Raw genomic sequence first — 14170 nt, 5'->3', positions numbered from 1 at the left:
CTTGTATGCTTCCTTCGGGTCCAGTGACTACTGTGGCCAATCTCAGGTCTCAGGGGTGATAGAGGCTTGAATGGTACCTCACTACTGTATCAGGGGCCCGATGAAGCTGCTACTTCTGCACTTCTTATATATATCCCTCGTTGATAACCCTTGGAAACATCAGTATTTTTTAAGTGAATCATAACATTTCATCTTAGTTAAATAATTCTAACTAGTAACGGCGCCATTTTACACACATACAATAACATTTTTTACATGTTTGCAAACTGTTTATTATAAAATATGTTAATAAACAATAATCGATTTGTGAGTTCAGTGGGTAAAATTACATTATTTTCGAATGAATGATAATAATAACCTATAGTGTATAGAATAATACTAAGAGGAAGGAGTTAGTGCCCAACCTAACACAGATTATACAGAATACATTCTAGATGAAAAGTATTCTTTTAATACAGCTATTGATGCTTCATGATCATACACAGTAGGTGCTGCTTTAAAAGAAGATAAATGAAATGGATACAATTTTATACCATGCAAATAAATGATCTGCATTCCGTATTAGACTACATAAAATCTGTGGCTTCAATGGATTGTAAAATCCTAGCTGTCACAAATATTCACAGTAGATGAAGCAGGAACTCACTGTGCTCTGTACATGAAAAAAATTATGAATGGAATCAAAAGAAAACTTTTAAAAAAGAGAGAAATACGAAATTACTATACAGCCCTGAGTAATCATTAGCAAGGGGCTACAATAATATATATATATACATAAACAGAGATGCTACATAGAAGTATAGAATTCAGGACATACACGTGTAATTCAGATTTGTCAGATTTATTTAACCACATATTATAAATTTCATTGGCATCCATTTTGCAAACTGTTGTTGTAATTGATCCTTACATGGAAAGATTAGACCTTTGATTCGTGCAGTGATTCTCAAACTACCGCAAATATCATGGAAATACATAATTTTCCACTCTTAGGGTACATCAACTCTCACAGAAGCTTGGAGTAGGGCAAATTATTCTATCATTTTAGATTGTTTGCTAACTGTTCTCTTCTAGGTTTCTCTGAACAAAGAGAAAATTAGAAGTCCAAAAAGTCCTTGAGTAGCTAAGCATGTCATTCTGATTTCAATTTTTTTTGGTCTTCCTAAATCTCAACAACTAGAACTTTATATTATTTAATTTACCAGTATTTTATTATTGTTTTTTTTTGTAGTTTTCACTGATTTTTTTTAAAGGGATGGATAGTCAGTGCTCATTATTACAAACATCAGTAAAATATTACACAGTGCACATTGACACCACAAAAATTAAGAAAACAATGCAAATTATGAGGACAAGTGTTTTAGAGTTAGTAGTTTGTGGAGAATTAGGTTCCATAATGCACATGTGATGATCATGTCCATTGGTACAAAACATTTTGGAAAAAGATTTTAGATATGAATATGTGAGTATTTAGGAAAAGGTTGGAACAATCTATGATTTATTTTAGGTAAAACCCAGTGGATTGTCAGTAAAGAATAATACATTATTACGGTTATATTTAACAAAAAAATTGGAAAGAAAATGTAATCTGTCAATATAACCAGTGTTAGGAGGGATAGCTAATATTTTATTTGGAGAACAAAATTGAAGCCGTGAGATTTATTAGAAGAGATACCTTGGCAAAGATTTGGGATCATTAGTTTAATTTCTTAAGTCTTAAATGGGTTTTCCAAGCTCCTCCTATTAATATTTAATCAGTCAAGGTCTGGCAGCCCACACCCTCACCAATTAGCTGTTCTCTGCAGCCTCTGGTGCTGGAACTAGCACTGTGAATGGAATGGAAAGCATAGCTTCATTCAAAGTGAAGTGGTCATGCTAAATTACTGCAGCTCAGCTGCCACTGAAGTGAATGGGAGCTGAGCTGCAGTAACCCGTCACGGCCACTACATTTTGAACGGAGCTATGTATTGTGTTCCATTCACAGTGCTAGTTTTAGCACCAGAGGCTGTAGAGAACAGCTGATTAGTGGTAGTACGGAGTGTTGGACCAAAACCAATTGGATATTAATGACCTATCATGCGGATAGATCATCAACATTAGGAGCCGGGAAAAACCCTTTAAATAATAATGAAATAAGGTTTTGTTTTGTATCAAGGAAGAGTTTCTTTTTTTGGGGGGAGGGGAGGGAGTGTTAATGTTAAATATTGGATTTAAATATTGGTATAATAATGATGATTTCATTTTCTTCCTGAAATGTATATGTATGAAAAAGAAATTAAAACATTTTGAAACAAAAGATTTTTTTAGGGATCATTTAGAATTATATATAGGTTAATTTTAATTCATATGAGTTTTTTTTATTATAGTGGAACAAATTATTTTTACCTTTTTTTATCTTTTTTTACTCATTGCCAATAATAAAACATTTTTTTTTTAAAGGTTATTATATTTACAGTGAAACTAAATATGTTATGCTATATTATTGTATTTTTGTGATATGGTCAATAAAAAATTGTGTTTCTTAAATTTTTCAACTTTTTTTAAGCTTGCTAGCTTAAAAAAAAGTTGAAAAAAGGAAGAAACACAATTTCACTGTATTGTGAAAATGTATTTCATTTTCACTGGTTTGTACTGCATATACTGTATCTTTTTTTTTTTTTTTTTTTCGAAATCAACTACTAGGATAAATTTGGTTAAAACAAAACAAGCTCCCCCCTAGTTAATACTGCTTAGATGCTATGATCAGCTTTGACCACAACATATAAGGAGTCAATTGGCTGGGATCTGATGTTTCTCTAAACCTGGCCAGTACAGTGGGTAAATCTCTGTGCCCATGTAATTACATAAAGATGGCCATACACCTTAGACCTATATTGGTGAAACCCTCCAATTTTGGTAAGTTCTGTGTCTGTCAACCATCTAATGTGCACGGGGCCTCCTGAATCTCCCACCACAGCTAATGACAGTGGAGATAAGCAGTAAAGATGTAGGATTTCAACTCCTCAATCCATTTGTTTTTGGGGAGATAAGCTGCTGCCATAAGTGTCTGGCAGTAGCTTTCTTCCATCTCTTGATTTACCACATATGCATGCTCAGTAGAGCAAAGCATTTATATGAATGGGAGCCAGAGACAGCTGTTGGTCCTACAGTATCTAACGTATATGGCTTACTTTACTGTATGTCATTGAGTCATGCAGGGCAAGTCCTTGGCATCATGGTACACCAAGAGGTTTGCAGTTGTTCCAAGAAATCCTAGTTGTCTTAAGGGAATATCTTTCCTTCTGTTTTTGGAATGTTGTCTTTGTTTTTGTGAAAAGAAAAACACCCTTAAAGAGGACCTTTCACTAGAATAAAAAATCTAAACTAAGTATACAGACATGGAGAATGGCGCCCAGGGATCTCCCTGCACTTACTGCACTTACTGTTATCCCTGGGCGCCGCTCCGTTCTCCCGGTATAGCCTCCGGTATCTTTATATGTTCGGCTCCACCCAGTTGAGCCTGCCGGCGTCTCCTTCTCCCATACCGGAGGCTATACCGGGAGAACAGAGCGGCGCCCAGGGATAACAGTAAGTGCAGGGAGATCCATGTCTGTATACTTAATTTCGATTTTCTATTCTAGTGAAAGGTCCTCTTTAATGCGCCCCAGTGACAGCGTTAAGGGAGATATATTGCAGGAAAACAGAAATTCATCAGAATGTCATCTATGAATTCACTAATGATCAGTGAACAAGTTAAAACACGGTTTAGTAATGTCACCAATTCCTAATGAGCTAATAATTGATATTAAAATCAGAACTCATACACAGTATGGAATTTACAGGAACCTTATACTCTGCCTTTGGAAATCAATTAATCACTTTATTGCGAAGAAGGTTTGAATTAATGTGAAAATTGTGGCTACGTCATTATAATTTACGTTTTCATAAGTCATGCCAAATTGGCATCATGCACACATGCAATTAGTCCTAGAGATTGGTCAAAAAAATGCAGATGTAGACATGTATGGGCTTATACTTTTCTAGTGGTGACTATATATTTAAAATGGGAACAAAAGGTTTTACTTATCTAAACAGCAGTCTCATGTATAACAAAAATGGAAGATGTGCCTATAGCACAAAAATAGAATTCTCTAAGTGTAAGCTACTGTATAAAAGCAATGATGTGATTGTTCACTGTTTGAAACCACTTGCCTGCACTATATGTTTGCATTTTTGCAAGTTGTTTCATGCATACAGAAGTGTGAAACTAAGGACAGTTTCAGTTTTCACAAAATGACCAATTTAATTTATTTTGGGTTATTTTTTGCTTGTTTTTTTTTTTACATTTAAGTTTTGTGTAATGAAAGTAATATATTTATTACTAAATTAATATATTGTTCACTTAAGTACATGGGGATCAGGGATGGTAACTACACATGGCCCCAGTAGGTAAGGGAGCCAACTGCCACATTAAAAACTGCCACCTTGTCCTCTTGTTGGTGAGCAGTCAAACGCTCTCCAAGTCTCCATCATTCGTGTGACTTCTGCTGCAAATTACTGGCCTGCATCAGTCACGTGAACAATGATGAGCTTGTGATTGCTGCAGGCCCAGTCACATAGAGTGCCATGGTCAGGAGCAGTGGCTCACAAGTAATGCCTTTTCTTTATCTTATTCTGCCCTCTGCTCTGTGCCTTTTTTTTTATATTGGAAATCCCTTTAACAGAATGTAATAAAATAAAGCCTCAAGCACTCAAAGACCCTCCAAAATATTCCATCTTCACTGTTGTAGTGTTATTAATAATGAATCAGTAGAGACAAACAATGAAGGCAAAAGAACATAATACAAATGCATTTTGTGTATATTCTTACATCAATAAATATATATACTTTCCAACCCAAATTACATTTATGTAAAAAATGTGCCACAGCCTTGGTACCTGTAAAGATCAGCTGTTTTTCCCTCAAAAAAAATTATCATTATTATAGTTATGTTGCACTTACTGAATGTCAATGAATTATATTATCCCGAAAGACACATTTAAGGATAATCCAAAATCAAGCATTTGAACTTTATATACTTGGGACACATTTAGGCATCTGTTTTTTATACTCTGGTTTAGAAGACCTTTTTTGTCATTTGCACATCTCACTGAATTGAACCTTTTCTTTTTGTGTAGTTTACATGAAGACATGCAGAAATAGCAAACTACTGTATCATGCACCAAAAATGTGCATATGAACATATACAAGTTTAATGAAAAATAAAAATGGCAAATTATTCAAACAAAAGAAAAATGTTCAAGAGGTTAATTTCGGTATCAATGATAAATTAATACACTCAAGTATTGTAAATGCATCTATATACAGTGTATATATACAGTGTATATAGTTATGCACTGAACCAATATATCTACAAGTGTGGCAGGAGTTTCAGCATATCACATATATATATATATATATATATATAAATATATATATATATACATATATATATATATATATATATATATATATATATATATATATACATATATACATATCTTTATATAATATATACATAAGGTACCAGTATGGAATACTTGTGATATCCTAGGCTACTGTAAGATGCTTAAGTTGTGGAACATGACACTGGCATGGGATTTATTTAATCATTTTATTACATAATTGGTAGTGATAATTGCTAAATCAAAGCGATTTAACTATGAATTTATCAAAGCTATCTATAATCTATAATATGAAAATAAAGGTACTGACATTGATATGTAATAATCCTCAGATTAACGCTTGTCAACATAACTTTAAAAAGAAAAACTCTTTCTGTCTACACATTATCTGAAGATTATGGTCGATAAACTTAAAATACTGTTTTTATTAAGATGGAAAAGTTGATTTTACTCATCACCTTGTGACTGTGCGAATGCATTCTTACATAAAACATTTTTATGTCAAACTTCATGCATACGATATTGCTTCAATTTCTAGTAAAAAGATGACAAATAACATTATATGGAGTTCTGTCTAGTGTAGTATACCAGTGGCATAAATGTCAATGTACATCAAATTTATAGCTGCCGATATTAAATCAGGCTGTATCTTTCTTTCTCATGGCTTATTTTATCCTACTGTAATGATGCGGTCAGCAAAAGTTTTTCTGAGTTTTTCTTTTTTTTTTATCTTGAGGGTTTCAACAGTTTTTTTTTTTTATGTGTTTTTTTTAATACAATTAAAATAACATTTTGAACTTAGTACAGTACAGGTCATCTTGTGAGACAGGCATCATGCCATAGTACCAAAAATTAAATTGGGCAAATCCAATGACAAAACTATAAATTCCTTATGTAAACTGAGACACCTGGAAGCCCTGCAGAAATGAATGTAAGCAAAAACCTTTACTGCTCTTCTAAATTATTCTTCTAATGGTTGCCTCTAAAGTGTTGGCAGCTACACTATATTTTCAGGCTTTAACATAACATGTGGTACATAAATACATACATTTTAAACATCTGATTCAATGCTAGGCATTTTCTTAAATACACGTCTATTGCTGCAGGAATCTACAACCCTTGGAGTTGGGTACAGACTATTCTTGCTTGAGACATAAGGCATAACATACTCTGAAGCACACATGTCATTGGGTATTCGTCCATCCCTCAAGGAGTATGAAGTAGTGGATTTTATTGATGATCTTAAATAATTATCATTTCTTGATTTTGATGTTGAGGATTGTTTGTATATGTCCGAAGAGCTCCGTCCATGACTCAGTTTTTGGTTCTCATGAAAAGGATGCAGAAATGGGTTTTCAGAAGTAATGTCAGGATAAAGGGACTTGCTCCTCTTGTTTTCCTTTAAAGATTGTGTAAAAAGTGGAGTCTTATTTCCCAATAGTTTTTCATGGGGGACAATAAGAATATTAGCAAAGGGGTTTTCTTCTAAATATCGTTCCTTGTCTTTCAAACTTATGCTACGGGATTGCCTTCCAGCATCAGACTCTCTGGACTTATTTATGTTGTCACAAGAATGCTGCCTGTGAATTCGCAACTTGTTTTTCTTCTGAAATTGAAGAGCATTGTTGTCAATCCAGTTGTGCTCATAAACAGCTTCAGAATGCATAGAGTTGGCAGCCTCATGTAGCATTTGATCTTCATCAATATCATATAGATTTCCTATATGTAGGCAATCATCACACTTGTATGGCGACCTGGCAGAAAAATGACTGGTATAACTGGGCACATTTGAAAGACAGCTTCTGCAATGTGTAGAATTTTGTCTATATCTGTCATTGACTTCAGTCATAGGTGCATTTTTTTCCTTTACACTATAGTGCTTAGCAAACAGCTTATATTGTATGTCATTATTTGGAAGACTATTGTCATTATGTATGGGAGTTCTATTCCCATGTAGGGAGGGTTCGGACTTTCTGTAATTGTCATTGTGATCTTGGTATACTTCAGGATAATCTCCTTCTTCTTGAACAGGAGCATTTTCACTATACTGGGGCTGCTCTATCAAGAAATTGGGTTCCTTGTCATCATCGATTGCGTAAATTATATCACGAATGGATCCTTGTTTGGTGTTTAAGTAGGACAACTCAACTTCACTACAGTCTCTAGGGAATTTAGATCCAGATCGCTTTTTTAAGTTGTCTTTACTTTTGTGATGTTTGGTATTATTTTCATGGTCTACATGACAAGTTGCTCTACTTGATGTCTCTGAAGCATCAGAAAAATGTCCATCTTCAGGAAGGAAGCGTTGGTTTTTACTAGATAGCTTAGGCTCATCAGTACCATTTTCATTAATTGAACCTTGATTTTGCCTCAACGTCTCTACAGACTTCTTCCAAAGTTGTCTTGGCCTAGAATTCATCTTTGGCTCTGCACTGACAGCAACTTCAACAGTATTGGGATTGGATTCATTAAGGGTGAGTGGATGTTGGCCTTGGAACACATAATTGTTAAGGTTGTCTTTATGGCGATTACTCGCTAACATGGAGAGATCATGTGTATTTTCGGCATAAATCTCTTTTTGTTGGAATGGTCTATTATCAGAATAGATTAAGTTCCCTTTGTCTAGAACCATGTCCATTAGCAGTGAACCTCTGTGAATATAATCTGATGTCCTTTTTGGTGAATTGCATTGAGAAGGGTTTAAATTAGTCAAATTAGCCATGTTTTTAGATGATCTCAATAATTTTAACATATTGGTTTGGGAAGCAGTAAAGCTGAAATCTAAAGATTTTTTTTTCTCTTCTATGTGAACGCCATGAATGCAGCTGTAAATGCCCTAGAAGAAATATGCAGCAACATATTAATTTTTATTCCTACTATATGCTACATAACAATTTGAGCTATGTTATATAGTAGTAATACTTTAATTGTTAATGAATAAGAGCTATGGAAACCTCTATATGTAGAACAACCTTTGTATTCATACAATAAGCTATAACACTAACATCTACTAAACATTATAACATTTTTAACTCAAATAATTATGTCACCTGATGTAGAATACCACTAAAGACTTGTTTGGCTGACATTTATTTCTGAACACTACACAATAAACATGCACATTTAGCAGAGCTTATATATTTCCAGAATTTCTATGTGGAAGGATTCAGCTGAGCTTGCATGTCTACATATTTCTATGTGGCGGGGAAAATAAGCCACTGCTAAGCACCTCTGGCAGCAGAATAGGTCCAAAGAGGAAAAATGATTAGGGATGTTTAAATTCAACATGACCAAATCGACTTTAGCTTCAACACCTACTATTGAGGAGCATTGTATAAGTCCCCCATGTGCATAACCAGCTTTACATACCAAATTTTCTAAATGAATCATATCTATTAACTGAGTGGTATAGTTACACAACAATTCAAATACAGTTCCTTGCAAAAGTATTCACCCCCCTTGACTTTTTTCATGTTTTGTTACATTACAGCCTTAAGTTTAATTTTTTGTTAATCTGAATTTTATGTAATGGATCAGAACACAATAGTCTAAGTTGGTGAAGTGAAATGAGAAAAAAATATAAATAAAACTATTGTTTAGAATTGGAAAACAGAAAATTGACATGTGCGTATGTATTCACCCCCTTTGTTAGGAAGCCCATAAAAAGCTATGTTGCAACCAATTACCTTCAGAAGTCACATAATTAGTGAAATGATGTCAACCTGTGTGCAATCTAAGTGTCACATGATCTGTCATTACATACACACACCTTTTTTGAAAGACCCCAGAGGCTGCAACACCTAAACAAGAGGCATCACTAACCCAACACTGCCATGAAGACCAAGGAACTCGCCAAACAAGTAAGGGACAATGTTGTTGAGAAGTATAAGTCAGGGTTAGGTTATAATTTTTTTTTCAAATCTTTGATGATCCCCAGGAGCACCATCAAATCTATCATTACCAAATAGAAAGAACATGGCACAACAGCAAACCTGTCATGTGACGGCCGCTCATCAATACTCATGGACCAGGCAAGGAGGGCATTAATCAGAGAGGCAGCACAGAGACCTAAGGTAACCCTGGAGGAGCTGCAGAATTCCACAGCAGAGAATGGAGTATCTGTACATACAGTAGGACGACAATAAGCCGTACGCTCCATAGAGTTGGGCTTTATGGCAGAGTGGCCAGAAGAAAGCCATTACTTTCAGCAAAAAACAAAAAGGCATGTTGTGAGTTTGCGAAAAGGCATGTGGGAGACTCCCAAAATGTATAGAGGAAGGTGCTCTGGTCTTATTAGACTAAAATAGAACTTTGTGGCCATCAAAGAAAATGCTATGTCTGGCGCAAACCCAACACATCACATCACGCAAAGAACACCATCCTCACAAGGAAACATGGTGGTGGCAGCATCATGCTGTGGGGATGTTTTTCAGCAGCCAGGACTGGGAAACTGGTCAGAGTTGAGGGAAAGATGGATGGTGCTAAATACAGGGATATTCTTGAGCAAAACCTGTACCACTCTGTGTGTGATTTGAGGCTAGGACAGAGGTTCACCTTCCAGCAGGACAATGACCCCAAACACATTGCTAAAGCAACACTTGAGTGGTTTACGGGGAAATGTGTAAATGTGTTAGAATGGCCTAGTCAAAGCCCATATCTCAATCCAATAGAAAATTTGTGGTCAGACTTAAAGATTGCTGTTCAAGCGCAAACCATGCAACTTGAAGGAGCTGGAGCAGTTTTCAAAAGGCAAAAATCCCAGTGGTAAGATGTGGCAAGCTCATAGAGACTTATCTAAAGCGACTTGGAGCTGTGATTGCTGCAGGCTCTACAAAGTATTGACTTCAGGGTGGTGAATAGTTATGCACATTGACTTTTTCTGTTATTTTGTCCTATTTGTTGTTTGCTTCACAATAAAAAAAAACATCTTCAAAGTTGTGGGCATGTTCTGTAAATTAAATGATGCAAATCCTCTAACAATCCATGGTAATTCCAGGCTGTGAGGCACCAAAACACAAGAAAAGTCAAAGGGGTGAATACTTTTGCAAGGCAATATATGTCCTTGTCAATGACAGAACCTGTGTATATTCTAATAATCCGGCTTTGCACGGGTATATTTCATTTATTTCATTTAATGTTTGTGTGTGTCGTTAAAAGATATCGACAGTATACACTATAACAGTGGCATCTACAGTACCCCACCCCCTTAACAGTGACCTACACAGCCCCTCACCCCTTAACACTGACCCCCCCACAGTGCCCCATTTACTTAAAATAGGACCTCCACAACAGCCCACCCCCTTAACTTTGACCTTCACAGCAACCTGTCCTTTTAACAGTGAGTTCCACAGCACCCCATCCCCTTGAAAGTGATCTCCACAGGGCCCACCCCTTAACAGTGACCTCTACAGTACCTGGCCCTTAACACTGACTATAGGTTACAGTCCCTTTAACTGTGACCTCCACCATTCCCCACTCCCCTAACAGTGACCTCCACTGTACCACGCTCCCTTAACAGTGACCTCACAGTACCCCACTGCCTTAACAGTGACCTCACAGTTTCCTGCTGCCCTTTTAATAGTGGCCTTCACAGTGTCGTCCTCCCTTTACAGTGACCTCCACAGTGTCCACCCCTTTATTATCGATCTCCACAATACCCTGTCTCATTAACAGTGATTTCCACAATAACTCGCTCGCTTAACAGTGACTTCCACAGAGCTCCGTTGCCTTAAAATGTGACCACAACACCCCGCCACTTTAACAGTGACCTCTACCGCACCCCTCCCCTTAACACTGACCTACATAGCAGACTATCCCCTTAACTTTGACCTCCACCATTCCCTGCCCCCTTAACAGAGACCTCCACAGCGCCCACCCCTTTAACAGAGACCTCCACAGCATCCCTCCCCTTAAACAGTCATGTCCACAGCGGCCAAACCCATTTAACCGTGACCTCCACAGTGGCTGGCCCTTTATCCTTTATTAGTGACCTCCAAAGTACCCCATCTCTTTAACAGTGATTTCCACAACACCCTGACCCCCTTAATAGTAGCCTCTACAGCAATCTGCCCCTTAACACTGACCTCCATAGCGGACCGTCCCCTTAACTGTGAGCTCCAAAGCAGCATGCCCCTAGGGTGGCCAGAAGTCCAGTTTTAGACTAAACCGTCTGGCTTTTAGACTCCCTGTCCTTCGTCCGGTGCAGGGCCTGAACGGACATAGGGATGTCCTTTTGAACAGCTCACTCTCAGACAGCAGCACTGTGCTGTCTGAGCGTGAGCTGCAGGAACGAAAGTAAACCTCGCACCCCTGCAGCTGACAAATTTTTTTCAATCCCCATTGGCTGCAGAGTGGGAGGGGGCGTGGTCTAACTGGGTCGGCGGCGGGGTTCTTAACTCCGTCTTTTGAGGGTGGCCTGAATGGCCACCCTACCTTCCCCCTTAACTGTGACCTCCACAGCACTCTGCTCCCCTAACAATGTCATCCACAGCACCCTGCCCCTTTAAAGCTGACCTACAGCAGTGAAGAAAAATGTCTGGTTTGTTATGGAAACCTGGTGTAAAACTGTGTGTATATGGAGACTGAGGGTCTGCGAACTTCTATTGGCTGATAAGGGTCATGTGACCGTGTGTATGGCAGCTGGGATGTGAGAAGAAAGACCTGCAGGCTTCTATTGGCTAATGTAGGTCATGTGATGTGCCATATTTCTGGGGAATATCTCAGGAACGGTAAATCCTAGAGAGCTGAGACTTGGTCTAAAACCTTCCCAGACACCTGATGTACCTGTGTGCCAAATTTAGTGATTGTAAATGGAGAGGTGCAGATTGCTTTAGCGGACATACACACATACATACACTCGGCTTTATATATTAGATTTATTTAATATTACAAGGACTATTAATTATATGACTTACCCTACTTATTGAGAATAGCAGTCCTGGTTTTTCTGAACAAACACCAGTAAAACAGAATCTGAGTTTCCAGTAAAATAAATGTTCCCAAACAAATGTTATAAGACTCAAGGCCATGGCAGCTGCCAGCATGTAGAAGACACCTGCCATGTTGTCAATATCCAACTGGCTGCTCATAACTTCATTTTTCTCACTGTGACAAATGCCAGTAAGCCACAAAGTCTCCAGTTCTTCCATCTCACCTAAGTGACAAAAAAAGGTTTGTTTATTGAGTTATCTTCACCTTGAAATCTATAACTGTCAGTTAAAGGGAATCTGTCACCGTTTTATAGTGTCCTAACTAAGGGCAACAAGTGACAGGTCCCCTTAGGAAAATGTGGCATCACTTTCTTTAATTGACCCATTTTGCCAAAATCTTGTATTGAACAGCTCCAGTGCACAATGATGACTCTCGAATATTCATGAGCTCCTGGCTTTCCCCACCCACCTGCTGTTGATTCAGTTGGGAAAAAAACATGTCAATCAAAGCCAAGTGACCAGAAAGAGCCGTGAGGCCATGAGTATGGGGACTTATTGACTTGAGTTTGAGCTGTTAGGATTTAAAAGTGAGGGCAGCAGAAAACTGGGGACAGATTCCCTTTCAACGTATATAAGGTATTTTAGTATTATCATAGAAAAAAATAACAGCCTTCCAGGATTCAAATATTTATGGCCTGTCCTGAGGATAGGCTTTCAGCTGTTTAAGAATACCTCTGGCATTGGAAGTCATGCCAGAATTATTTCAGGTCTGTCCACTGTGTAGTGAATTAATCTATTCACTACAGCGCTGCCCCTATTCACTTCAATAGGAGCAATGCTGCAATTGCCAGATACGTCTTTTGTGATATAAAATATCCATAGTTTTCCTTAATGTTTCTACTACTTTTGAATAATCATAGCACATTTCATGAAAAAAAATATATATGTTTTTAATTTGCAGCTTTGCAAGAGCCATAACATTTGTATTTGTCCATTGATATGGGCATATAAGGGTTTGGTTTTTGGGTAATTAGTCACAATTTTTGATTGAACCAATCTGGGGTACATATAAATAGTTGCATTTTATGAATTTGTTTGGGGGAATGGAACAAAAAGCAATTGTGCTGCTGTTTTATGGGTAATTATAAGGGTCATTACGACTGTGGTGATTCCATATACAGTATACACTTTTGCACTTTTTATGGGGAAAATTTTTTTTATAAGCTTTTATAAGTTTTTTTTTTGGTTTTGTTTTTTTTTGTTTACTGTCAGGTGAAAATTGACCTGTAGATATTTGATTACTAAGAGTATGGCCACATGGGCAGGTTTCCTGATGCAGTTTTGGAAGCAAAAATCAGGAGTGGATCATAAAAGGAGCAAACTTATAAAGGACATTTGCTACTCTTTTCTTAATTCACCCCTGGTTTTGGCTTCCAAAATGGCATCAAGAAACCTGAACACGTGGCTGTACCCTAGCTAGTTCAGGCAAAGAGTATTTTGAGTCTTCAGGACCAGACACCATTTTAGCATGTATTAGTTTAACTTTCTTGTTTGCTGGACTAGTTACATACTGTAAGTTTTGCAGTGTCGTTTTCAAGAACAATGTAATTTTCTTTTCTTAACATTTTAAAACCAATTGCATTTGTTTATTTAAAATGTTTAGGCTTATTGTTTAATAAAAAGTAAAAAAATAAAAAAATAAATGTTATATTCTAGGGGTACAACAAGGATTGACGAAGGAGCATTTTTTGCAGAATGGAATATTTTTTGTAATTTTTTTATTTGTATGGACTGTTTCTCAAATGTCAGAAAATGAG

General features: G+C 37.0%; 1 protein-coding gene across 1 annotated transcript in view; it reads right to left on the bottom strand.

The window, feature by feature from the left end:
* Positions 1–6475: 6475 nt before the first annotated feature.
* Positions 6476–14170, bottom strand: part of GRIN2A (glutamate ionotropic receptor NMDA type subunit 2A) — an 858974-nt gene continuing 851279 nt past the window's right edge. Inside the window, exons 11-12 of the mRNA XM_040441454.1 lie at positions 12339–12577; positions 6476–8260 (exon numbers count right to left, since the gene is read on the bottom strand). Coding sequence (XP_040297388.1) covers positions 6476–8260; positions 12339–12577 — 2024 coding nt within the window. The remainder of the gene's footprint in view (positions 8261–12338; positions 12578–14170) is intronic.

This window comes from Bufo bufo, chromosome 7 (genome assembly GCF_905171765.1).
Source record: "Bufo bufo chromosome 7, aBufBuf1.1, whole genome shotgun sequence".
NCBI lineage: Eukaryota > Metazoa > Chordata > Amphibia > Anura > Bufonidae > Bufo > Bufo bufo.
This window is presented reverse-complemented; position numbering and strand designations above follow the sequence as displayed.